Source organism: Anabrus simplex, chromosome 7 (genome assembly GCF_040414725.1).
Source record: "Anabrus simplex isolate iqAnaSimp1 chromosome 7, ASM4041472v1, whole genome shotgun sequence".
In the NCBI taxonomy this organism is placed as follows: Eukaryota; Metazoa; Arthropoda; class Insecta; order Orthoptera; family Tettigoniidae; genus Anabrus; species Anabrus simplex.
Genome location: NC_090271.1, coordinates 293,954,954 through 293,982,267, shown reverse-complemented (window position 1 = coordinate 293,982,267; position 27,314 = coordinate 293,954,954). Strand labels below are relative to the sequence as shown.

General features: G+C 39.1%; 1 protein-coding gene across 1 annotated transcript in view; it reads left to right on the top strand.

The window, feature by feature from the left end:
- The window catches only part of LOC136877587 (fatty acid synthase), a 426,680-nt gene that overhangs the window by 56,641 nt on the left and 342,725 nt on the right, over positions 1–27,314 (top strand). Inside the window, exon 3 of the mRNA XM_067151746.2 lies at positions 15,412–15,558. Within this exon, the coding sequence (XP_067007847.2) occupies positions 15,412–15,558 (147 nt within the window). The remainder of the gene's footprint in view (positions 1–15,411; positions 15,559–27,314) is intronic.

The window sequence follows — 27,314 nt, the reverse complement described above, 5'->3', positions numbered from 1 at the left end:
TTAATAGATGTCTAATACATAGTGGAAGGCATAAAATATCAGTTCTATGAGAATATACATTACATTCAATTGATACTAAAAACTAGTGGATTCATAGGTAGTACATATAAAATGTTCAATGAAATAACTAAAGATCTAATAAAATGATAAACACATATGTAGTTCTTTGTTGATTAGGACGTCGTATGATTGTACGGCTTAAAGCCGTAGTCATTAATAGATGTCTAATAAATAGTGGAAGGCATATGAAATCAGTTCAATGAGAATATATAATACAATCAATTAATACATAAAAACTGGTAGATTCATAAGCAGTACATTTAAAAAATGAAGGCGTCATGTGACTATAAATGACAGTTGATGGCTTAAAGCCGTAGTCAAAGTTTAAAGTATAGGTCAATAACTACTAATATATGGTAATAAGATATAAGTCAAAATATAAAGCTTAGTATAAAAAATATGAAGGAAAAACATTCCAATTATTTGACAAAAGTTACTTGATGTTGGCATGCATTTGTCCGTGATATTTATTGGTCAACAGTTCGTAGGTTATTTTAGATTTATTCGGCAAGATTGCGTTGACAAGAAGTTCACCAGATGTTTATAGTTGGCCTAAATTGTATTAAGTCATCAAGAAAGTTGCAGAGGTGATGATGGGTGGAAATTCTCAACGTTGATTTGGTTTTTTGACGTGAAGGTTGGAGAGCTGTTGTGTTTTATAAAATATATTGTCATCGAAGAAGAACACAACAGCTCTCCAACCTTCACGTCAAAAAACCAAATCAACGTTGAGAATTTCCACCCATCATCACCCCTGCAACTTTCTTGATGACTTAATACAATTTAGGCCAACTATTAACATCTGGTGAACTTCTTGTCAACGCAATCTTGCCGAATAAATCTAAAATAACCTACGAACTGTTGACCAATAAATATCACGGACAAATGCATGCCAACGTCAAGTAACTATTGTCAAACAATTGGAATGTTTTTCCTTCATATTTTTTATACTAAGCTTTATATTTTGACTTATATCTTTTTACCATATATTAGTAGTTATTGACCTATACTTTAAACTCTGACTACGGCTTTAAGCCATCAACTGTCATTTATAGTCACATGACGCCTTCATTTTTTAAATGTACTGCTTATGAATCTACCAGTTTTTATGTATTAATTGATTGTATTATATATTCTCATTGAACTGATTTCATATGCCTTCCACTATTTATTAGACATCTATTAATGACTACGGCTTTAAGCCGTACAATCATACGACGTCCTAATCAACAAAGAACTACATATGTGTTTATCATTTTATTAGATCTTTAGTTATTTCATTGAACATTTTATATGTACTACCTATGAATCCACTAGTTTTTAGTATCAATTGAATGTAATGTATATTCTCATAGAACTGATATTTTATGCCTTCCACTATGTATTAGACATCTATTAATGACTACGGCTTCAAGCCACCTTCTTTTACTATAGTACAATCAAACAAGTCCTATTCAACAAAGAACTACATATGTTTTTATCAATATATTAGATTTTTAGTTACTTCATGAACATGTTTATAACAAACGTAAATCTTACCTCTCTTATAAGCATCAAACACATTTTTGAATATCTTTAACCAGATGCCTGGTAAAATAATAAGGTTTTTGATAATGACTGAGGATGCCTCACAGTAGGAGGCGAAACATGTCTCATCTGAATAATGTTTTAAAGTAAATGCCAACATCTTGTAATGTATTGAATAGGTGGAAATAAACAATAAATATTATCCTATATACAGTTTACATACCACTTAGTCGAGCAGCTCTTCTTCTTTCTCTCAATTCTTCCCAACCCAAACATTGCAACATTTTTGTAACGCTACTCTTTTGTCGGAAATCACCCAGAACAAATCGAGCTGCTTTTCTTTGGATTTTTTCCAGTTCTTGAATCAGGTAATCCTGGTGAGGGTCCCATACACTGGAACCATACTCTAGTTGGGGTCTTACCAGAGACTTATATGCACTCTCCTTTACATCCTTACTACAACCCCTAAACACCCTCATAACCATGTGCAGAGATCGGTACCCTTTATTTACAATCCCATTTATGTGATTACCCCAGTGAAGATCTTTCCTTATATTAACACCTAGATACTTACAATGATCCCCAAAAGGAACTTTCACCCCATCAACGCAGTAATTAAAACTGAGAGGACTTTTCCTATTTGTGAAACTCACAGCCTGACTTTTAGCCCCGTTTATCAACATACCATTGCCTGCTGTCCATCTCACAATATTTTCGAGGTCACGTTGCATTTGCTAACAATCATGTAACTTATTTATCACTCTATAGAGAATAACATCATCCGCAAAAAGCCTTACCTCCGATTCCACTCCTTTACTCATATCATTGATATATATATAAGAAAACATAAAGGTCCGATAACACTGCCCTGAGGAACTCCCCTTTCAACTATTACAGGGTCAGACAAAGCTTCACCTACTCTAACTCTCTGAGATCTATTTTCTAGAAATATAGCAACCCATTCAGTCACTCTTTTGTCTAGTCCAATTGCACTCATTTTTGCCAGTAGTCTCCCATGATCCACCCTATCAAATGCTTTAGACACGTCAATCGCGATACAGTCCATTTGACCTCCAGAATCCAAGATATCTGCTATATCTTGCTGGAATCCTACAAGTTGAGCTTCAGTGGAATAACCTTTCCTAAAACCGAATTGCCTTCTATCGAACCAGTTATTAATTTCACAAACATGTCTAATATAATCAGAAAGAATGACTTCCCAAAGCTTACATACAATGCATGTCAAACTTACTGGCCTGTAATTTTCAGCTTTATGTCTATCACCCTTTCCTTTATACACAGGAGCTACTATAGCAACTCTCCATTCATCTGGTATAACTCCTTCGGTCAAGCAATAATCAAATAAGTACTTCAGATATGGTACAATATCCCAACCCATTGTCTTTAGTATATCCCCAGAAATCTGATCAATTCCAGCCGCTTTTCTAGTTTTCAACTTTTGTATCTTATTGTAAATATCATTGTTATCATATGTAAATTTTATTACTTCTTTGGCCTTAGTCTCTTCCTCTATCTCGACATTATCCTTGTAACCAACAATCTTTACATACTGCTGACTGAATACTTCTGCCTTTTGAAGATCCTCACATACACACTCCCCTTGTTCATTAATTATTCCTGGAATGTCCTTCTTGGAACCTGTTTCTGCCTTAAAATACCTATACATACCCTTCCATTTTTCACCAAAATTTGTATGACTGCCAATTATGCTTGCCATTATGTTATCCTTAGCTGCCTTCTTTGCTAGTTTCAATTTTCTAGTAAGTTCCTTCAATTTCTCCTTACTTCCACAGCCATTTCTAACTCTATTTCTTTCCAGTCTGCACCTCCTTCTTAGTCTCCTTATTTCTCTATTATAATAAGGTGGGTCTTTACCACTCCTTACCACCCTTAAAGGTACAAACCTGTTTTTGCATTCCTCAACAATTTCTTTAAACCCATCCCAGAGTCTGTTTACATTTTTATTTACCATTTTCCACCGATCATAGTTACTTTTTAGAAACTGCCTCATACCTGCTTTGTCAGCCATATGGTACTGCCTAACAGTCCTACTTTTAAGACCTTCCTTTCTATCACATTTATTTTTAACTACCACAAAAACAGCTTCATGATCACTAATACCATCTATTACTTCAGTTTCCCTATAGAGCTCATCTGGTTTTATCAGCACCACATCCAAAATATTTTTTCCTCTGGTTGGTTCCATCACTTTCTGAATCAGCTCTCCTTCCCATATTAACTTATTTGCCATTTGTTGGTCATGCTTCCTGTCGTTCGCATTTCCTTCCCAATTGACATCTGGCAAATTCAGATCTCCCGCTACAATCACATTTCTTTCCATGTCATTTCCCACATAGCCGACTATCCTATCAAATAATTCCGAATCCGCACCAGTGCTACCCTTTCCCAATCTGTACACTCCAAATATATCAAGTTGCCTATTATCTTTAGAAATGAGCCTTAGACCTAGAATTTCATGTGTCTCATCTTTAACTTTTTCGTACCTTACAAATTCTTCTTTCACCAGAATGAAAACTCCCCCTTGCACCTTTCCTATCCTATCTCTACGATACACACTCCAGTGCCGTGAGAAAATTTCTGCATCCATTATAGCATTTCTCAGCCATGATTCAACTCCTATTACAATATCTGGTAAATATATATCTATTAAATTACTTAATTCTATTTCTTTCTTTACAATACTTCTACAGTTCAACACTAACAATTTTATGTCATCCCTACTTGATTTCCAGTTCCCTGTTCCCTTATCACCACTCCCTAGGCCATCGCGTTTCCCTGAATGTACCTCCCTATTACCCTTCCAAACAAATTTCCTAACTTATACGTACCACTGCGGTTTAAATGAAGGCCATCTGAGCGCAGATCCCTATCTCCTACCCACCCATTAGAATCTAGAAATTTCACTCCCAGTTTCCCACATACCCACTCCATAGTCTCATTTAAATCCCCAATCACCCTCCAGTCAGTATCCCTCCTACACAGTATTCCACTAATAACAATCTCCGCTTTCTTAAACTTTACCCGTGCTGCATTTACCAGATCCCACACTTCTCCAACTATGTTGGTACTTATATCAGCTTGCCTTACGTTGTTGGTACCAACGTGAAACACTACCACCTTCTCCTTCCCCTCCTCCCTCTCTTCTACTTTCCTCAACATCTGCCTCAATCTAATTCCTGGATAACATTCTACCCTGGTCCCTTATATACAAACAACACTGATTGTTTCATACACCCATGAATACAATCCCTTCTTACTACTGAACACATAACTCATAATTGATAATATTTACATCAAAGTTGTAGATCCTATCTCTTATATCTGCGAAGACTATAGATATATATGTCCCAAGGACCTTGTTGTCAGCGGTTAGGAGCCTATAAGCACACTTGCATATTCTACTGTCCACCCTGATACAATTGAAAAACTTATGTATAAACTTAACATCAGAATCGATAGACGAGGAATGCGTACCGTAATAAAATCCGAATTCATCTAGAATCCACTCTACCTCAGACACAAGCATTCATCCCATCCAGTCACACAAGATTCATACAAGCTTTCATTCAGAACATTTAACGAAGAAATCCCTATTTCTGAAATGCGCAGGAGTCTCACTACTTTTTCTCTTCCACAAACTCATAATTAATGCAAGCAAATAGATCACATACTTTTTCACATATTCCACATCAATATCATTCAGCTTGTCATTCATATCATTCACACAACTCTTAATCTTAAATAGAACATTATGCACTTGGTTGAATAGACTTTCTTTCATCTCACGCACACTTCCATTCTCACTCACGCTCACTCTATTACACAAATTATTACTGTTATGGGGATACCCATGGAGCAGAAAGAGGTTAAAGAAGGTGCCGGGGGGGAATGGGTCTATCTACGATATCAAAATTAATTTAAAACTTGAACTGAAGGTTATATCTTTTCAAAAACACAACAACTCAGCAAACAAGAGCATGTCAGGTACAAAAGCAATCTTGAAACAAGACTAAGAAAGTCTAAGATTAGTGATTTTTACAAATTCTGGGCTTCAAGCCCCTAGTTTTGCAATTTTACAAATGGAAGAGGAATTATTTAGTTAAGGGCAGAAATCCCCTACTTCAAGAGCACTTGCTCCCTAAATCACAATATCTAGCCTCCCAGAGGCACACTTTACAGTTACAAAACTTGAAAAAGAGCTAACAGGCTCTCAGTTTCTTACTGCCTACTCAAGGCAACATTACATCAACTTACAACCTCTGGCCTCTCAAGGCACAACTTACAAATTGAACTTACTTTTACAGGGGTATTTAATACCCAACCTACTAGGCCTTCATGGAAAAAAAGAACAGGTTAGATAACTGGCCCAAATACAAAATGAATGGAAGCGCACACTGTGCTCCAAGATAATGAAAACTTAAAATCCTACAGGGCTCTTGGCTGATGAAACTGGGGCTATTCCCACACTACTGAGGTGGCTCAGATGAAAATAACTTAAAAACATTACAGAAACTGAAAGGATGCAAAAACGTAGCCACTTCAACCAAGATGAAGGGGAGCTCGAGAGGGTAACTCACTCTCTATCCATGATTTACGATTAAAGATTTTATGAAGTTTTAATATTAACCAAAAGAAAAGTTACATTTTAGAAAAGTACTGTTACGTAATTAAAGGTTCGGACCTTCCCCTCGAATTAAACTGCGGAGGTAGCAAGAAAGAATTAAGTCATATGGTCATTACCTTATAGATGTTCTAGCTGCCGACGAAAGAGGCTGCCCGCCTCTAGCTTAACCACACACACTCACATGATAAGCCGCAGTTTATATACCCTCAGGGAAGGTTTGAGATCATTCAAGACTAATGAGGACACACCCACTTAATTTTTATTGGCAGATTCAAAGTGGACAAGGAATGCGGGATTGGTTGAAAATTAATTACAAAAATTTGTGATTGGCTAGAATCAAAACTGACGGAAAGAAGAGGAAGTATTGCCAACCCAAAAATAAATTAACATAGATCAGTTATAGAAAACCTAGGAATATGAAACTTCTTTAAGTTATAAGTTCTTTCACCTTGCACCAGAGTGCATGATCATAGTTTTCTTGGTAGTGTCATCTGTGGAAAAATGTCCAAACTTCTTGATGTATAGCAAAACAAAACAAGCAGAAATTTAGTCAGTTTAGGAAACTTCACAACAAAACAATTACTTATTATTTCAGTGGTGACATCTTCTGATTAAAGTTAAGTTCGTGTAGTTTCAGTTTCACCTTTAGACTGATAGAGGAGTTCATTTAGGCGCTAATTTAGAATGTGCAGCGTTGAGGTGTACCTCCAGGTACAATTACCATAATTCACTATGAAATCGCTATCATTACTACTTAATGCTCCAACAATTAATCCATCCGCACCATCTTCCATACCGGCTCCTACTTTCACCACTTTCATGCCAACAACACTGCTACTCTTGACTCTCTTACTAGAAGTTTCATTAATCTCAAAGTCACCATTTTCACACATAATAGACCTAACCTTAATCTCCTAACATATGCCTAAATCAACAAAAACATCCTCACTCTGATGTATACTCCGTAAAAACTCCTCACTTAGAATTTCAGAAATTTCTGTAAGATTATCGATCGCAACACCGCTATTACCATCACCACTAGCACAAAGTAAGTTATCCGACACATCTTTCTTACTTTCATCATGCCCCCTATTCTCAAAATCACCCTGATCACAAAACAAATGGTCATTCTTCAAATAATTCCTCTTTCACGTCTAAATCATAACTTACCTGTTTCATCACGTGAATAAGAATTTTGGTATCAGACTGCCTATCTGACCCAACTAAGAAGTCCGATTCCGGTTTAAATTACTTGACGTGGACTGTTCACTATTATCATATCTCTGCACCTGATCTGGAGGTCTTTGATCCGTATGCCCCCTACTTTCTGATTCCCCTTGATTAGGTCTTCTGCCAAAATATTTCTGGTGATGAACTCCTTGATTAGAGTATCTATTTCCCCTTCCAGAATGACCACCCTGATTCCCTTGTCTAGAATGAATGAAATTCTGATTATTCCTATCTCCCCCCAGCTGATTACCTTGTTTCTCACTATCCCAGTAATTTCTACCTTCACTTTGCCTACTCCTCCCCTGCCCTTCCAAAGCATCAAACCTCTCTAACAGCTGCTCTGATTTCTTAATCGTAACAATGTTCTGCATACATGCAGCTAATCTGACCTTCTCAGGAAAATGCCTCAACATCTGGTGGACTGTATATCTCTCTGATGCTAGACCCTCAATATTCTGGCTGATCAGAACATGCGCCAAGAAATACTCCATCATAGACACACCTTCCTGAGGTCTATACTTGCCAAATAGCGGGCGATCTCGTTCCCTTCCCTGAATAGCTTCAATCAAAAATTTAGAACAAAATTTCTCCCTAAATTCCTCCAAACCCTGTCTATAAACTTGAAACCAAGATCTCGCTTCTCCAACAAATGTAACAAAGGATTTTCAGTCTGTCAAACACACGGCAAATACAATGTAAATTAAAACACTATAAACATATCTGTAAAACACACACTAACATACAAAGAATGACATGTTTCGTTCTACAAGAACATCCTCAGATTCTATCAAATCACTTAAAAATAAGCTTATATATGTACAGTATTGTTTACGTAGCATAAACTTGTCAATGACAGAGAGATTAGTGATAACATGAAACAGTAATGACAAAAAATAAAATATATACAATTATTAATATAATGAAAAACTTACGTATTTATCTAGACTGCCGATGTTAAGTCTGTTGTCACCAAACACTATTTCAGGACTGTGGTCATGGAAAGTTTGTGGAGAGGGGAGGGCAAGAAAGGGAGGGGCCTTGTAGATCGATGTGGATCTCTCCTATTGGATGATTAAATCGAGTAGACTATAGAGTGGAGAGGGGAAGGAGATGTAGGGCGGCGCAACTGGAGCGCTGTGGAACTTTCCATCAACATTGGAGGGGCGAAAGATGTTATTGACCTATTTCATGTTAATTGTACCTGTATGTAATATGGATGAATGCAAATTAAATTTTTATTTTTTTATTTTTAATAGGTGAATAAAGTAAGGAACGGTATTATTATTATTATTATTATTATTATTATTATTATTATTATTATTATTATTATTATTATTATTATTATTATTATTATTATGAAAAAAGCAATTTAACCTTCCGTCAACATTGGAGAGGGGAGAGATGTTATTGACCTTTCCCATGTGAATGTACCTTTATGTATAACAAATGCAACATCCAACATCTCATCAACCATACTCCACTCAATCAAACCATCGTCAAGATTCTTGGAAAACCATTTCTCCACCGTTTTCAAGAATTCCATTGGATTAAACTGCCGACCATTAAACTTGGGTAATTCAGAGTCCTTTGTACAAGATACGTACCTACTACATATACTGCTACCTACTTGGATTTGACTAATCGCCTGCCTTAACTTCACATGGCATGCTTTAATTCCTTCTTCCACTACCATTCTGGCATTCCCTTCTACTGACTTGAGGTCTTCTTTTACTGACTTATGGTCTTTCTCCAATTTCTCATTCTTCTCATCTATTCTCTTTGCTAAAACATTCTGATTGGTTTTAATTATATCTATTTCTTCGACTTTATCTTCCACTATTTTTATTCTCTTATCACATTCCTTGCTGTTTTCAACAAATTCCTTCCTAACTATATTAAATTGGCATTCAATTTTCTCAGCCAGCTCCAAGCATTGAGCTTCTACCTTATTGTTGACTTCCTGAATTTCCCTGCTTTGATGGTCAAACTTCTGGTTTAATTCATCTATTCTACCATTCACAGTACTGCTTAAACTATCAATTTTACTAGACAATTCAACACTCACTGAATTTAACTCCTTACTCTGATTCTCAATCTTACTGGACAATTCAACACTCTGATTATCGATCTTATTGTTAACAACATTTAATTCACCCTTCAACTCTTTACTTTGACTATCAATTTTACTGGATAATTCAACACTCACTGAATTTAAATCCTTACTTTGACTATCAGTCTTACTGGACACTTCATACCCTTACTGTTTAATTCAACACTCTGATTATTGATTTTACTGGATAGTTCAACATTATTATTATCGATTTTACTGGACAATTCCGTACTAACTGAATTTAACTCCTTACTCTGAATGAAATGGATATGGAAATGGATAGATTTAGTTAAGAGCGATGTACTGCTGAGAGGTCATGATTGGGACAAGTTGGTGAAGGAAGAATGGTACAAGGACAGGATGAGATGGAGGAGGCTCATATACCACACCCGGGAAACTGGAGATGGTTTAGGATGATGATGATGATGATGATGATGATGATGATGATGACTCTGACTATCAATTTTAGTGTTAACAACATTTAATTCATCCTTGAACTCTTTATTTTGGGTAAGAATCAACTGTAGCATACTACGAATTGAAGATTGTGGCGACGTTTAGTAAATTCTCAGACGCTTGCAAACTGAATGCTGAAAGGCATAACAGTCTATAATGATAATGTATGTATGTATATGTCTAAATCCCCTACATTCTGAGTTTGAGACGGGTTACTAGATTCCTCACCTATCGTTGCTGATTGATCTTTCCGACTATCAGCCATTTCGCTACTCTCACTTAAATTCGATAGACTCAATGTGGTGGAATTCTTTTGACTTCTCTTTTCCTGATTCTTAGTACCAGCAACTTTAACGACTTCTCTATTCCTTAATTTTATAATACTCGACTTGCTAAAACATTTCTTCATACTCCAAAATACATATCAAACACTTCACTGACATAGTTTGTAGAATTCCATCCACACCTGACAAGTGCACCTACACTTATAAGCCTAACAGATGTACTAATCATTCAGCCACATGTTGGGCAGACAATTGTAACTCATTTGTGAATACTAATAAATAATAATAGAATATCATAAATAAAAATATCTAAATAACTAAAATACTTTAAATAAATTAAATTAATAAAAATAATTATTCGAAATGTCCATAGTATGGGTGCCAGAGTTTACCAGAATGGATCCCTCGAATTTAGATAGAGCATGATAATTCTTTATCTCTCAGGGCATGTACATAATGCTGTGTACTGGTACATCTGCTTCAGGCCTTACCTAACCTTCTGAAAACGACTAAATAGGTAGGAACTGCACTTAGGTTCATCAATAACTCCACTGATCCTAAAATATCCGTACATGAGCACCTCATCAACACACTGAAATACACTTATAATACACAAACAAAATATTACTGGAAGACTCCATATTTACAACAACAACAACAAAGAAAACATTGGGGAAACATAAGCAAGAACTAAGCCACCATTTGCGGTTAGTCCATTGAACAATGTATATATGTAGATAAATACCCTTCACTGTCTCTGCATCAACACGACTTGTCGATTCTCATAATTGGCACTTATAATATCACACAGATACTGTACCTTGTAATACTGTGTTCACTGACTTTCACTTGTTGTAAAGATATATACATTTGAGCAATATACGCTTGTCGATCCTGAACATAAATTATGGAAAGTCTGAGATAGCTTTCACCAACATACACTGACTTACAGAGCAAATGCAACACCAAGGAAGAGTGGTTCGAAAGGGATGAAAGTTGGGGAAAAAACAGAGACGGCACGGACGAATAATTGATGTTTATTTCAAATCGATATGCAGGTTACACAATGCGCACGGCATCGAGTCAGTAGGATGTAGGACCACCGCGAGCGGCGATGCACGCAGAAACACATCGAGGTACAGAGTCAATAAGAGTGCGGATGGTGTCCTGAGGGATGGTTCTCCATTCTCTGTCAACCATTTGCCACAGTTGGTCGTCCGTACGAGGCTGGGGCAGAGTTTGCAAACGGCGTCCAATGAGATCCCACACGTGTTCGATTGGTGAGAGATCCGGAGAGTACGCTGGCCACGGAAGCATCTGTACACCTCGTAGAGCCTGTTGGGAGATGCGAGCAGTGTGTGGGCGGGCAGTATCCTGCTGAAACAGAGCATTGGGCAGCCCCTGAAGGTACGGGAGTGCCACCGGCCGCAGCACATGCTGCACGTAGCGGTGGGCATTTAACGTGCCTTCAATACGCACTAGAGGTGACGTGGAATCATACGCAATAGCGCCCCAAATAGCGGTAGAGCGCTCCACAGTTACTGCCGGATTTGACCTTTCTCCACGCCGACGCCACACTCGTCTGCGGTGACTATCACTGACAGAACAGAAGCGTGACTCATCGGAGAACACGACGTTCCGCCATTCCCTCATCCAAGTCGCTCTAGCCCGGCACCATGCCAGGTGTGCACATCTATGCTGTGGAGTCAATGGTAGTCTTCTGAGCGGACGCCGGGAGTGTAGGCCTCCTTCAACCAATCGACGGGAAATTGTTCTGGTCGATATTGGAACAGCCAGGGTGTCTTGCACATGCTGAAGAATGGCGGTTGACGTGGCGTGCGGGGCTGCCACCGCTTGGCGGCGGATGCGCCGATCCTCGCGTGCTGACGTCACTCGGGCTGCGCCTGGACTCCTCGCACGTGCCACATGTCCCTGCGCCAACCATCTTCGCCACAGGCGCTGCACCGTGGACACATCCCTATGGGTATCGGCTGCGATTTGACGAAGCGACCAACCTGCCCTTCTTAGCCCGATCACCATACCCCTCGTAAAGTCGTCTGTCTGCTGGAAATGCCTCCGTTGACGGCGGCCTGGCATTCTTAGCTATATACGTGTCCTGTGGCACACGACAACACGTTCTACAATGACTGTCGGCTGAGAAATCACGGTACGAAGTGGGCCATTTGCCAACGCCGTGTCCCATTTATCGTTCGCTACGTGCACAGCACAGCGGCGCATTTCACATCATGAGCATACCTCAGTGACGTCAGTCTACCCTGCAATTGGCATAAAGTTCTGACCACTCCTTCTTGGTGTTGCATTTGCTCTGTCAGAAGTCCAGTCCAGTATAGGGCAGCAGTGTCACTCCAGTGCTGTACATCCAGTTTCACTCCCGTGTGTGTTAGCACTACTTCCTTTCCGTACAATGTGTGTGGTTCCTGCCGTTTGACCACATGCTAAATAGACATCAGAATTTCCCTTCCTCTCCCCTTCCTCTCACATGATCCTGGCCACCCAATCATGGTAGATCCTCTTGTCAAGATCACACCCTTGAATTATTCTTGCTCCCAAGACAAAAACAAACTCTGGGGTGTTTCACATGAGTCATAGAACTTTCCGAGTACAACAACAAGCCCATCTCATAAGACACTGGGATGGCCGCACGAGTCATACAAATTACCAGATTTATTAAAGCAATGTTTTCCCAGCCGTTGCACAAAACAAATTACTCATACTACATATGGATACCTTCCTGCTTACAAATATTAATGACAAAATATACAACTGATATACTGATAATAATAATAATAATAATAATAATAATAATAATAATAATGATAATAATAAATGAATACTGATAGTAATATCTCTCACTTCTACATATAGTGCGAGGGTGCGATATATGTACTATCACAATGTCAAAAGGTTTCACAAAACATATCCATATCTGATATTATGCAACTCTCACTCTACTTAATTTTTATGCTAATACACACACACACACACACACACACACACACACACACACACACACACATATATATAAACAATAAATTAACTACAATGAAGCAAGTGATAATTAATTAATACATAGCAAAATCAGATTATAGAATTGAATCAAACATTAATAATAGTTATAATAATAATAATAATAATAATAATAATAATAATAATAATAATAATAATAATAATAATAATAATCCAAATAAAATAATAATAATAGTACAGATGAATGCTTATAAGAGGATTTGAACCATTACAAATTGCGTCCCTGATAAATAAATGGAAGAAAAAAGAATTGATTGATTTATGAGCAACATAATATAACTTACATAACACTGACATTGACACATATAAACACTTTTAAATGAGTATACAACTTTTTTTTTTCAACAAATGAATATATTTTACAAAATATCACTTATATGAGAACTTTTCTAGCACATTGTCATCTTAGGTAACGCTTAAGTGTCCCATTCTCTCCTTATCATACAATTCAACGACACTTGATTCACATGCAAATTCACAGAAGTGACAGTTTATTTTATGCGAGCTTCTTACAAAAAACAATCATCTTACTAAGAACAAATCTCGCATGACGTACTTCTTTAAATTTCTGATGTTATAAGTACAGACAACATTCCCTTCCTGATCTTTTAAGAAATATGCAACTTCCCGATACAGTTCAAAATTTTGAAATACCCCTGATACAAAAGAAAGAATTTAGAAGTATTTCCCACCTCTAAAAAAAGTCACAGAAAATAGCAGTGATGCCAGTCAGCAGCCACCTACAGGTTAACTTCCAACTGGACGTCAAGAAACTAGAAAACGTTAACCATTTTCATGTCTTGGCAGTAACTAGAGATGCAAAGTCTTCTGCTGAAATCACTAACAGAGTCCAAAAAGAAGCACAATTTTATCACCAGGTTAGGTCTCTTCTATGGGATAACCAAATACCCTTAAGTACAAAGAGAACCCTCTATCGGGTATATTTCATGCCAATAACTACATATGCCCTTAGAACCTGTACGAACAACAGTAAAAATAGTAGCAGACTTCAAGCTGCAGAAATGAAGTTCCTGAGGTCAATGTTAGAGAAAATAAGGAGAAGATCCACAATGAAGAGATTCATGATAATACACAAGTAAAGCAGTCGCCAAGCAAAAATGTAAGACCATCAGTACTCAAATGCTATGGCATGTAAAAAAGAATGGATCAAATGAGAACAGCAAGAAAATGGCTAGAAAAGGAAATAGAAGGCAAAAGACCTAGAGGCAGACCAAGGAAATGGTGGATCAGTGAAGTAAAGCAGGACCTAGAAGGAAGAAATGTACCTGCATAGACAAAGATGGAGAGTGCTCTTGTTCTGTAGCCGGGCAACTGGAGACGGTTAAAGGATGATGATGATTATTCCTTGCATGTTAAAAATATAACGTGCAACATAAAAGGGTGGAAAACATTTTACACAATACAACTTCTATAATTTTAAAGTTTACTGAGCGGTTAGGGTCATGCAGCTGTAAGCTTGCATTCGGCAGCCCTGAAGATAGCTTTCAGTGGTTTCTCATTATCACACCAGACAAGTGTTTGGGCTGTACCTTGATTAAGGTAACAGCCGCTTTCTTCCAACTCCTATCCCTTTGCTGTTCCATGGTCACCACAAAATATATGTGTTGGTATGACCTAAAGCAAATTGTAGAAAACAATGAAGTTTTTTTATACAGCTAATATTAGTGGAGAAATTTGGCACCTCCTGTTTTAGCCCCCTTAATATTGCTACACCACTAATCAAATAATATGTAGCCAGATGCACCTCAATTTTCTTTGAACTCAAGTACAAGTTATGAGAAATTTTGTTGGGGCATTTTTCCATGATGTGATGAACAGACAGACAGACGGACAAAAATTGAACAACCTATTTTCAACTTTTATATCCCTAATCTGAGCTAAATACAAACATATGAGGCAAAAATTAGAAGGTTATAGGAATAATTATTATTTTATTCATGTACAAAACTTGTATCATATTGTATGAAAAATTGAAATTCACTATTGACTTTTTCTTGTTTCAAATGCAGCTGAGGTGCCAAATGCTACCGGAAAGATCTGCAATCCTTCTAAATTTGATTCATTCCACTTCGGAACTCATCGGAAGCTAGCTGAGTCTATGGATCCTCTGATGTATATTACACTTGAGAAGTCATACGAAGCCATTATGGATGCAGGTAATTATGTATTGTGGTAGTCTCTAAAAAATAAGAGATTCACCAGAGTTTATGGTATTGGAGACAGTTGCTTTTGTGTGTAACTATTTTGAGTATTTACAAAATATACAACATCCTCTTTCTTGTGCCAGATGCATTGTACTAAGACATTACAGGGTCTCTCCTATAAACAATTACTACTGATCTGCATTTAGGACAGTCGCCCAGGTGGCAAATTCCCTATCTGTTGTTTTCCTAGCCTTTTCTTAAATGATTGCAAAGAAACTGGAAATTTATTGAACATCTCCCTTGGTAAGTTATTCCAATCCCTAACTCTCCTTCCTATAAACGAATATTTGCCCCAATTTGTCTTCTTGAATTCCAAATTTATCTTCATATTGTGATCTTTCCTACTTTTAAAGACACCACTCAAACTTGTTCATCTTATTCCCATGCCATCTCTCCACTGACAGCTCGGAACATACCACTTATAATACCAATATAAATGGTCCGTTATTGGACATTATAAATTTTCCAGCTAACTCATTCCTGGTTGTCAGCGTTTTGCGCTCGTGTGCTAGGTTGGGCTCATCAGTTAGCTATTGGCTATTTTGCTTAACGTCGCATCGACACAGATATGTCTTATGGCGACGATGGGATAAGAAAGGTCTAGGAAGTGGAAGGAAACGGCAGTGGCCTTAATTAAGGTACAGCCACGGCATTTGCCTAGTGTGAAAATGGGAAACCACGGAAAACCTTCTTCAGGGCTGCCGACAGTGGGGCTCGAACCCACTATCTGCCGATTACTGGATACTGGCCACACTCATCAGTTGGTACCTAGCACACCTACCAAGACGCTGGCTAGTGCATACTGTGGAGGCCACTGCGTAGGCTATTTGGAGCCACCGGCAGTGCCAATGCACTATGAGAGACTTTGTCTCTTTACCAAAAATTGATACCTGCTTGGTCATCAGATGATATAGATGTTGATTCCCATAGGGAATCTGAAATATTTGTCCCGAATGAGTAAATTTATAATACCAATATAAATGGTCCGTTATTGGACATTATAAATTTTCCAGCTAACTCATTCCTGGTTGCCAGCATTTCGCCCTCGTGTGCTAGGTTGGGCTCATCAGTTGGTACCTAGCACACCTACCAAGATGCTGGCTAGTTCATACTGTGGAGGCCTTCATCATCATCATCATCATCAAGAAGTTCTTTCATTCCCACCTACAAATGAGGTGGGCGGGCCACAGCTAAACTAGTAGCTCTTAGGCCATGAGAACTTAATTTATTATCGTGGAAATGATATTTCTTGATAGTGGTATGTGTCGTACATACTTATTGAAATGAGAGAGGTAGAGGTAACTGAGACTGCCCAAGTCGGACCCCAGAGCAGGGCCGCACCACACCCGCCCGCATTAACCCCTGCTATCCCCCGTTTATTGAGCAAAACATTAATACCGTAGTACAAGTTACATCATATAGTACAAGACAAGATTTTTGTTTTTGCTTGAGGTAAACTTCCAAATTGCTTGTAGACATGGTATATTGAACATAGAATCAACACCAATAGCACAACGAAGAGAACACGCACACGAGCTGGTGGGCAACAAACTAAAATGTTCTTGTACCAAGTCCTTAGACACTATATTAACATAACAGATATATACAGGTTGTAAAAGTAAACAACTGTCTGAACTAGGCGTCTGACAAAGGGATAATTATAAACTATAGCCAGGAATACGAAGAAAAGAATAATATAAGAAGAAGAATCGGAAGCGGAGGAATGGAAGGGAGAACAAGTGCAACAGTATGAGTAATTAATGTGAAAGTGATGGCACGCTAGCACCTTAGAACATTCAATTAACAGCTGGAGACAGTGCACCACTGCAGCCAGGAACATCGTAAATAATAATTGAATGAAATTGACACGCGCAGGAGGAGGGCAGTGGTGATCAAAGGGGAAGCTACGTAATGGGAGGGGGAAAGAGGTGATAGGTTCCAAGTATGCGATTGTTATTGAAAATGTGTGTAGCAAGAGGGGAGAGGGCTAGGGCTTCTAAGACAGAGGGATTATGTGTGGAGTGACCAGTCTTGAGATATTTGAGATGGAGATTGTAAAGATGTGTTAAAATAGTAGGAAATGAATAGAGAGGGAGAAAGTTGGCAGATGGTGTATCGAGGGGGAGGCGGTAGGCAATACATAGAGCATGTCTATCCAGTTTAAGTAATTGTATGTAGAGTTTGCTGTCAGCTGGAAGCCGGGTCAATGAACCATATGTGACGATCGGACGGATGAAGGATTTGTAAACCTGGAGTACTTGGGGCGGTCGGAGACCCCACGTATGGCCAGTAGGAAGACATAGGGCACAGAAACGGTGGAGGGAACATTTATAGACATGACTAATATGGTGATTCCATTTAATATTATTTTGAAATTTAATGCCAGTAGGTTACTAGCTCAGTCTCAGTGAGGGAGGTGTTATACATAGTTAAGTGGACACGGTTCCAGGGTTTACAAATACGGGATTTTTTACAGAAAACAATTAGTTGGGTTTTGGAGGGGTTAACAGAAATATGCCATGAATTGATCCAGTTTTCAAGAGTAGAAAGATAAGTCTGGAGATGTTTTGTTAGTGTTTTAGTGGTGGGAGTGAGAGCTAGAATAGCAAGGTCGTCGGCGTACTGATATAGATGGTGGGGAGGGTCAGGGTGAGGAATGTCATGGGTATATAGAATGTAAAGAAGGGGAGAAAGTGGCGATCCTTGGGCTACACCCGTGGTTAGAGGGAAGGGATAGGAAAGTGTTCTGTGAATGTTAATTTGTGCCGTGCAAAATTTAAGATAGTTAAATATAAAACAAATGAGGGTGATAGGGAGCGGGAGATGGCGAAGTTTAAAGAGCAGCCCAGGATGCCAGACCAAGTCAAAGGGTCGGTTGACATCTAGGCATACTAAAGCGGCAGTTTTATGGGGACGGAGGAATGAATGGAGAGAGGCGGAGATATGAAAGAGATGATCATGAGTGGAATGATGGGGGCGGAAGCCAGCTTAAGAGGAGGGGAGAAGACCTAAAGAATCGAGATAGGAAGTAATTCTTCTACTTAGAATTCCTTCTAGAATTTTACTAAGGACTGGGAGTAAGGAGATGGGGCAGTAGGAATGAATATCAGAGGGAGGTTTATGAGGTTGGAGAAAAAGAAGAAGAGTGGCCTTACCCCAATGAGCGGGGTAAGCGCCAGTGTAGAGAATAAATGTATAGATAGTGCTAAGGAGGTCAATAAGAATAGGAGGGGCTTCTTGGATATCACGATAGGAAATGTGATTGGAGCTGGGGGAGGTATTTTTCCTGTGTTACAAAAAATTAATGATATCGGTAGGGGTGATAGGAGCATTTAAGGGGTGAGTATAATCAACTTGGGGAAAATGTAAAAAGGAGGGTTGAAGTTCAGGGAGGTCAGGATGAGAGAACTGGTTAACAATATGTTCATCAGGATGAATGAAGTCGGGGTTGGAAGAAGGAGAAAAGACTGTCCGATAGTAGTCCGCAAAAATGTTGGCTTTGTCCTTGTCGGTGGGGGGGTGTGTAGGAGAGTGTAGTATGGGGTATGTAGGAAGAGATTTATTGGTTTTAGTTAGTTGGCGAAAAGTGGTCCAGAATTTTCAAGGTTCATGATAGTCAGCTAAGTTGTTACGTTTATCAGTCCAAAGTTTACGTTTAATAGCTTTTATATAAGAACGGGCATGACGTAGTGTTCATCTGTGTTGTTATAACATAGTCAAGTCTTTGGTACGGACATATGAGTTATAATATTCATGAGCAAGTTTAAGTAGATGTAATACCTTGGGAGGGATGGGAGGTTTAGAAGGGTGGTAAGAGTGATGGGGAATATGGAGATTATCGGAAACTATAATAGCTCGTTCTATGGTATCAATGAGAGAGTGAAGGGCAGGAATTGAGGTAGGTGGGGGGAGGAGCCTTGGAGAAGGTCAGTGATGGTAGTTCGATAATTATTCCAGTTAGTATGGGAGAAGCGGCGGGTGGGGAAGGGCAAGGGGGGGGGGAGGGCAGGGGGGGAGGGGGGAAGCGAGAACGAGGAATAATTCCGGGAATGGTAAGGAGAGCAGGGGCATGATCACTATGAAGAGGGACGAACTGTTGTTTGGTAGGGGAAGAAGCAAGGTAAGGAGAAAGGAAGAGGACATCAGGGGTGGATTGGTTGGCAGGTAAGGTGTGGAATGGGAAAGGATATCGTATGCCATGGAGATGGTTACATAAATTGGTAAATTCGAGAGATTGAAGTGGAGTATAAGAGGTAATATTTAAATCAGCTAAAATTATATAACCCGTGAAGCTAGAATCAATGTGTTTAATAAAATCAGAAGGGGCTGAGACGGCCAGGCATGAGATAGATTGTAGCAATAGTAATTGATTTATGAGGGGTAAGTACTTCTAAAATAAGGTATTCTGAAAAGTTATTAGGAAAATTAAAGTAATGCTGAATGACTGTATATGTTTGTCTGACGCCTATGGCAACACCACTGTGACCTTGACCAGGACAGTCAGCATGGTAAATGACAAATGGAGCAATTTGCGGGTTAAATATAGGCATCAGAAAAGTTTCTTTAAGTACAAAGATATCCGGGGCATACAAGGAGAGGTACGTGTCCAGGAGCGAGAGGTTGGTTCGAACTGATCTTATGTTCACATAGTAAACCTTGAACTTAGCGCATGAAATGCACAGTACTTAGGGGAACGAATGCAAAATGCATTATATTCCCCGAGTATGCAATATCAACGTGAGTGTTAAGCACCAACCGTGCCGCTAACTGGATCTGGGAAAGGATATGGGGGCGGTGGTAGGGAAGGACGTTATGTAACACCATCGTTACAAATTGTTACAAAACAAATTATGTTCTCAGAACTCGGGGACGGGAGAGAGGAAGGGGAAGCAGGGGTAGGCAAGTCTCGCCATTGAATGGGAACGGCTGTTTTAGGCTTATTAGGTTCTGGAAGGGGTTTGGTTTTACACTTATAAGTAACTGAGGGATGATTAAGATTACAGTTTACACACTTTGGGGTGGCTTTGTTCGGACACACTTGAGTAGTATGTTCCTGACTACAGCAAATTGCACATACCTCCAGTTGAATGCAGGCAGCTCCTGCAGCGTGATCAAAACGTTGGCATCTGGGGCAGCGGATCTTCTGCGGGGGAGCAGACCGGGATGGCTCCACCCTGTGGCGCCGGGAATAGATCGTTGCGCCATCCCGCAACAATCCATCCAGCGTTGTGACATCCCGTGACAGGATATGGACCAAGAACGTTGGGCCGTTCGCGTTCCAGATGCGAATGACTTTAAAGATGTCGTGGTCTTCCAGTTGGAGTTGGGCGGCCACTTCATCATACATGTAGTCCCTGTCCACCCCATACGCCACCACAGATAAGATGGGAGCTGGGCGGGTGGGGGGTTCTGGTCGTCTGGCAGGTTGCTGTGTGGACAGGTTGGTAGCCCTGGTGTGCTGTCCCAGTTGATGAGCTCCTATTCTGTCAGTGAAATGAGTGAAATAGTGCTTGCAGGTTTTGATATTAAAGCCCCCATCATGGGCACATTGAATTTCTAACTTGTAATCTGCAAAATTTGGAATGTAGCGGGTTAATAGTTGGTAGATCTTCTTTACATTAGCAAGGGCTGGGTTGATCGTGGTGAATCTTGATGAGATAAAATGGCGGCTGAACCGTAGCTTGGTGTGACGTGGCGATGACACTCCTGTTGCGTATATTTGGCGGATAAGCTGGATTTAAGGCAGCCTGGGCGAAACTCCTTACATTGACAGGCATGTACAGAGTAGGCTGTGTAAGCTGGTAGTTATATTACATGTTATAAATCTCATTTTTGGTCCGTATTGCAAATTTACAGTTCAACAACAATAAAGGTGTTTTCATTTAATCCACCTATTCAATACTTTTATTTCCACTTATAGTGGTTACATAAATAGACACACAGTTAAATGGGACATGTTTCGCCCTCAATTAAGGGCATCTTCAGCCTAAAAACAATCAAGAGTACAACTAATATTAAAAGTGGAAGCTAAAAGTTTAGCCAGATATTAAAATTCGGGACATAAAAATGTAAAAAATGATACAATATACACTGACTGACAGTGACAATGCAACACCAAGGAGGAGTGGTTCGAAAGGGATGAAAGTTGGGGAAAAAACAGAGACGGCACGGATGAATAATTGATGTTTATTTCAAACCGATATGCAGGTTACACAATGCGCACGGCATCGACTCAGTAGGATGTAGGACCACCGCGAGCGGCGATGCACGCAGAAACACGTCGAGGTACAGAGTCAATAAGAGTGCGGATGGTGTCCTGAGGGATGGTTCTCCATTCTCTGTCAACCATTTGCCACAGTTGGTCGTCTGTATGAGGCTGGGGCAGAGTTTGCAAACGGCGTCCAATGAGATCCCACACGTGTTCGATTGGTGAGAGATCTGGAGAGTACGCTGGCCACGGAAGCATCTGTACACCTCGTAGAGCCTGTTGGGAGATGCGAGCAGTGTGTGGGCGGGCATTATCCTGCTGAAACAGAGCATTGGGCAGCCCCTGAAGGTACGGGAGTGCCACCGGCCGCAGCACATGCTGCACGTAGCAGTGGGCATTTAACGTGCCTTCAATACGCACTAGAGGTGACGTGGAATCACACGCAATAGCGCCCCAAACCATGATGCCGCGTTGTCTAGTGGTAGGGCGCTACACAGTTACTGCCGGATTTGACCTTTCTCCACGCCGACGCCACACTCGTCTGCGGTGACTATCACTGACAGAACAGAAACGTGACTCATCGGAGAACACGACGTTCCGCCATTCCCTCATCCAAGTCGCTCTAGCCCGGCACCATGCCAGGCATGCATGTCTATGCTGTGGAGTCAATGGTAGTCTTCTGAGCGGACGCCGGGAGTGCAGGCCTCCTTCAACCAATCGACGGGATGGGAAATTGTTCTGGTCGATATTGGAACAGCCAGGGTGTCTTGCACATGCTGAAGAATGGCGGTTGACGTGGCGTGCGGGGCTGCCACCGCTTGGCGGCAGATACGCCGATCCTCGCGTGCTGACGTCACTCGGGCTGCGCCTGGACCCCTCGCACGTGCCACATGTCCCTGCGCCAACCATCTTCGCCACAGGCGCTGCACCGTGGACACATCCCTATGGGTATCGGCTGCGATTTGACGAAGCGACCAACCTGCCCTTCTCAGAACGATCACCATACCCCTCGTAAAGTCGTCTGTCTGCTGGAAATGCCTCCGTTGACGGCGGCCTGGCATTCTTAGCTATACACGTGTCCTGTGGCACACGACAACACGTTCTACAATGACTGTCGGCTGAGAAATCACGGTACGAAGTGGGCCATTCGCCAACGCCGTGTCCCATTTATCGTTCGCTACGTGCACAGCACAGCGGCGCATTTCACATCATGAGCATACCTCAGTGACGTCAGTCTACCCTGCAATTGGCATAAAGTTCCGACCACTCCTTCTTGGTGTTGCATTTGCTCTGTCAGTCAGTGTATAAAGATGCTAATGGAAACACTGTCAATGATTAAACTAAAATCTTGACGGAGACTAAAATTTCTTCCATAAAAACTCCAATTAGAACAGTTCATTTAAAATGTTAGCGGAAAACCAAAGTGGTAATAATATAAAGCCAACAACATGAGGGCGTGAACATAAGCATAAACATGATTGTCATAAATATAATATGTCCAAGGCCGCTGATGAAATTCGTCAGCATGAAGTGAGACAGAAGCATCAGTTGAAAAATTGTAAGTGGCCCTTAGCACCGTAGGTAATACTATTGGCTGAAACCTTGTCAGGAAATGTCAGTAGATACTGAAATAATGTTTTCTGTAAGAGAAGGAAAAGATGAAATAAGAAGTTGAACGTAAGGAGAGAATTCGGATTACATAAATTGAAACAGATGAGGACTTACATGTTAGTTGAAAGTTGTTATTTGTTATCTACTGTTGTGTTGGTTGCTGCTCTTCTGTTGGCTCTGAGCCTGGTGTTGTAACTGTGCTGCAGAGGCGGCAGTGAACTCGGAGGGGAAGGAATAGGGGAGTGTGGAAGGGAGGAGAGGATGGGTGGAGTCAATTGTAACGAGGCTGACAAAGGGGCGGAGTCAACCGTATTGCTGGAAGTAGGCTTAATATCTGTAGGTAAGGGAGGAGTATTAGAGTATGAAGAATTAAATATATTAGGTATCCTAAATTTATTCGAACTAACTGACTTTAATAACTTCGGCATTAATTCATCTAACATACTTTTACTGTCCCCGGTTTCATTAAGATTTTGTTGCTTGTTGTACGTCTGATCTACATAGATATATAAACTTTCTAAATCGTTCAACATTCTCCCTTTTTCTATGTTTCTAATTATCGCTAGGTCTCTCTCTATGGATTCAAATCTGTGACCAGTCTCCCTCATATGCAAACTCATTGCTGAGTATTTCCTACGTTTTTCCGTGTTAACGTGTTCCATGTATCTTGTGATAAAACTTCTCCCAGTCTGTCCAACATATGAAAAATTACACTGAGTACATTTGAGTCTGTATATTCCTGATCCCAAATAACAATTTTTATCATAATTAACTTTTTTATGATTAAAGAATACGGACTGGTTAGTATTAGTAGTTCTGAAAGCTATATTAAAATTATGTTTCTTGAATATGTTAGTAATCTGGTGTATAGCTGGATTATTAAAAGTGAATGTAGCATACTCAGTTTTTTTTGTTTTTTCTGGTATCAGATTTGTGGATAACTTGTTCTTAATTTTAATTATTAATTGGTGATCATTTCTATTTTGAAACCATTTTGTTTAGCGAGGTACCTAATATAATTTAATTCTTTCTTCAAATTTTTGGGAGATAGAGGGATTCTAAGTGCTCTATAAATCAGACTGTGGAAAGATGCTTGTTTATGTGAATTCGGGTGCAAAGAAAAATTGTTTATAGTTGTAGATGATTGTATCAGTTTTCTAAATATTTGGAAATCAAAAGTGTTAACCTGATGCGTAACTGTTACATCTAGAAAATTCAATGAGTTATCGACTTCGTCCTCTTTTGTGAATTTCAAATTAGGTTCGATTTCATTTAACTTATTTAAGATTTTTTTACTATTAGTGACATTTTTGTTTATGATTACAAACGTATCATCTACATATCTCAACCATAAATCAATTCCTTTAATTTTTGCTATTATTTCATTGTGTTCGATTGAATCCATAAATATGTTATTGTCTAACACGAAATTTAACAATCTAGTGAATTCTTCTACTTCCATTTTACTAAGATTACTGTGTTTACAAATATTATCATGAATGATATTAAGTTTTATCTGTCAGAATATTCGGGAACATTTGCATTACGTCATACAAACACATCATCTGGTTTGGACGCACGCCAAATTTAAGCAAAATGTCACACAAGTCAATGGAATTTCTTAATGGTTGTTTATTATTAAAAGTGTAATATCTTTTCAAAAAATTATGAATGTATTTGGAGACCTTATATGTAGGAGAATTTCGGCAATTGATAATCGGACGAATCAGAATATCTTTTTCATGTATTTTGGGCAAAGCTCTAGTTTCTGGGAGCCTAGGATTCATATTGATAAGGAATTGATTTATGGTTGAGATATGTAGATGATACGTTTGTAATCATAAACAAAGATGTCACTAATAGTCAAAGAATCTTAAATAAGTTAAATGAAATCGAACCTAATTTGAAATTCACAAAAGAGGACGAAGTCGATAATTCATTGAATTTTCTAGATGTAACAGTTAAGCATAAGGTTAACACTTTTGATTTCCAAATATTTAGAAAACCGATACAATCATCTACAACTATAAACAATGTTTCTTTGCACCCGAATTCACTTAAACAAGCATCTTTTCACAGTTTGATTTATAGAGCACTTAGAATCCCTCTATCACCCAAAAATTTGAAGAAAGAATTAAATTATATTAGGTACCTCACTAAACAAAATGGTTTCAAAATAGAAATGATCAACAAATTAATCATTAAAATTAAGAACAAGTTATCCACAAATCTGATACCAGAAAAAACCAAAAAACTGAGTATGCTACAATCACTTTTAATAATCCAGCTAGACACCAGATTACTAATGTATTCAAGAATTATAATTTTAATATAGCTTTCAGAACTACTAATATTAACCAGTCCATATTCCTTAATCATAAAAAAGTTAATTATGATAAAAATCGTTATTTGGGATCAGGAGTATACAGACTCAAATGTACTCAGTGTAATTTTTCATATTTTGGACAGACTGGGAGAAGTTTTATGACAAGATACATGGAACACATTAACGCGGAAAAACATAGGAAATACTCAGTGATGAGCTTGCATATGAGGGAGACTGGTCACAGATTTGAATCCATAGAGAAAGACCTAGCGATAATTAGAAACATAGAAAAAGGGAGAATGTTGAACGATTTAGAAAGTTTATATATCCATTTAGATCAGACGTACAATAAGCAACAAAATCTTAATGAAACCACGGACAGTAAAAGTATGTTACATGAATTAATGCCAAAATTATTAAAGTCAGTTAGTTCGAATAAATTTAGGATACCTAATATATTTAATTCTTCATACTCTAATACTCCTCCCATACCTACAGATATTAAGCCTACTTCCAGCAATACGGTTGACTCCGCCCCTTCGTCAGCCTCGTTACAATTGACTCCACCCATCCTCTCCTCCCTTCCACACTCCCCTATTCCTTCCCCTCTGAGTTCACTGCCGCCTCTGCAGCACAGTTACAACACCAGGCTCAGAGCCAACAGAAGAGCAGCAACCAACACAACAGTAGATAACAAATAACAACTTTCAACTAACATGTAAGTCCTCATCTGTTTCAATTTATGTAATCCGAATTCTCTCCTTACATTCAACTTCTTATTTCATCTTTTCCTTCTCTTACAGAAAACATTATTTCAGTATCTACTGACATTTCCTGACAAGGTCTCAGCCAATAGTATTACCTGCTGTGCTAAGGGCCACTTACAATTTTTCAACTGATGCTTCTGTCTCACTTCATGCTGACGAATTTCATCAGCGGCCTTGGACATATTATATTTATGACAATCATGTTTATGCTTATGTTCACGCCCTCATGTCGTTGGCTTTATATTATTACCACTTTGGTTTTCCACTAACATTTTAAATGAACTGTTTTAATTGGAATATTAATGGAAGAAGTTTTAGTGTCCGACAATTTTTAGTTTAATCATTGACAGTGTTTCCATTAGCATCCTTATATATTGTGTCATTTTTCACATTTTTATGTCCCGAATTTTAATAACTGGCTAAAATTTTAGCTTCCACTTTTAATATTAGTTGTACTCTTGATTGTTTTTAGGCTGAAGATGCCCTTAATTGAGGGCGAAACATGTCTCATTTAACTGTGAGTCTATTTATGTAACTACTGTAAGTGGAAATAAAAGTATTGAATAGGTGGATTAAATTAAAACACCTTTATTGTTGTTGAGCTGGTAGTTAGTCGGTGAAATTGGTGGTATTGGCTTTATGCCCACCTGACAGTCGGGATCGACCATTTCAGCTGAACCTCGGACAGAAGGTGGTGATGTGTAGACCAAGCCAGAGGAAGCAGCAGATTGAGCGTCCGGAACTTAAAGGTGAATCATCTTTCGCCCACTGTCACCACTGGAAGTGTCGGAGTCCG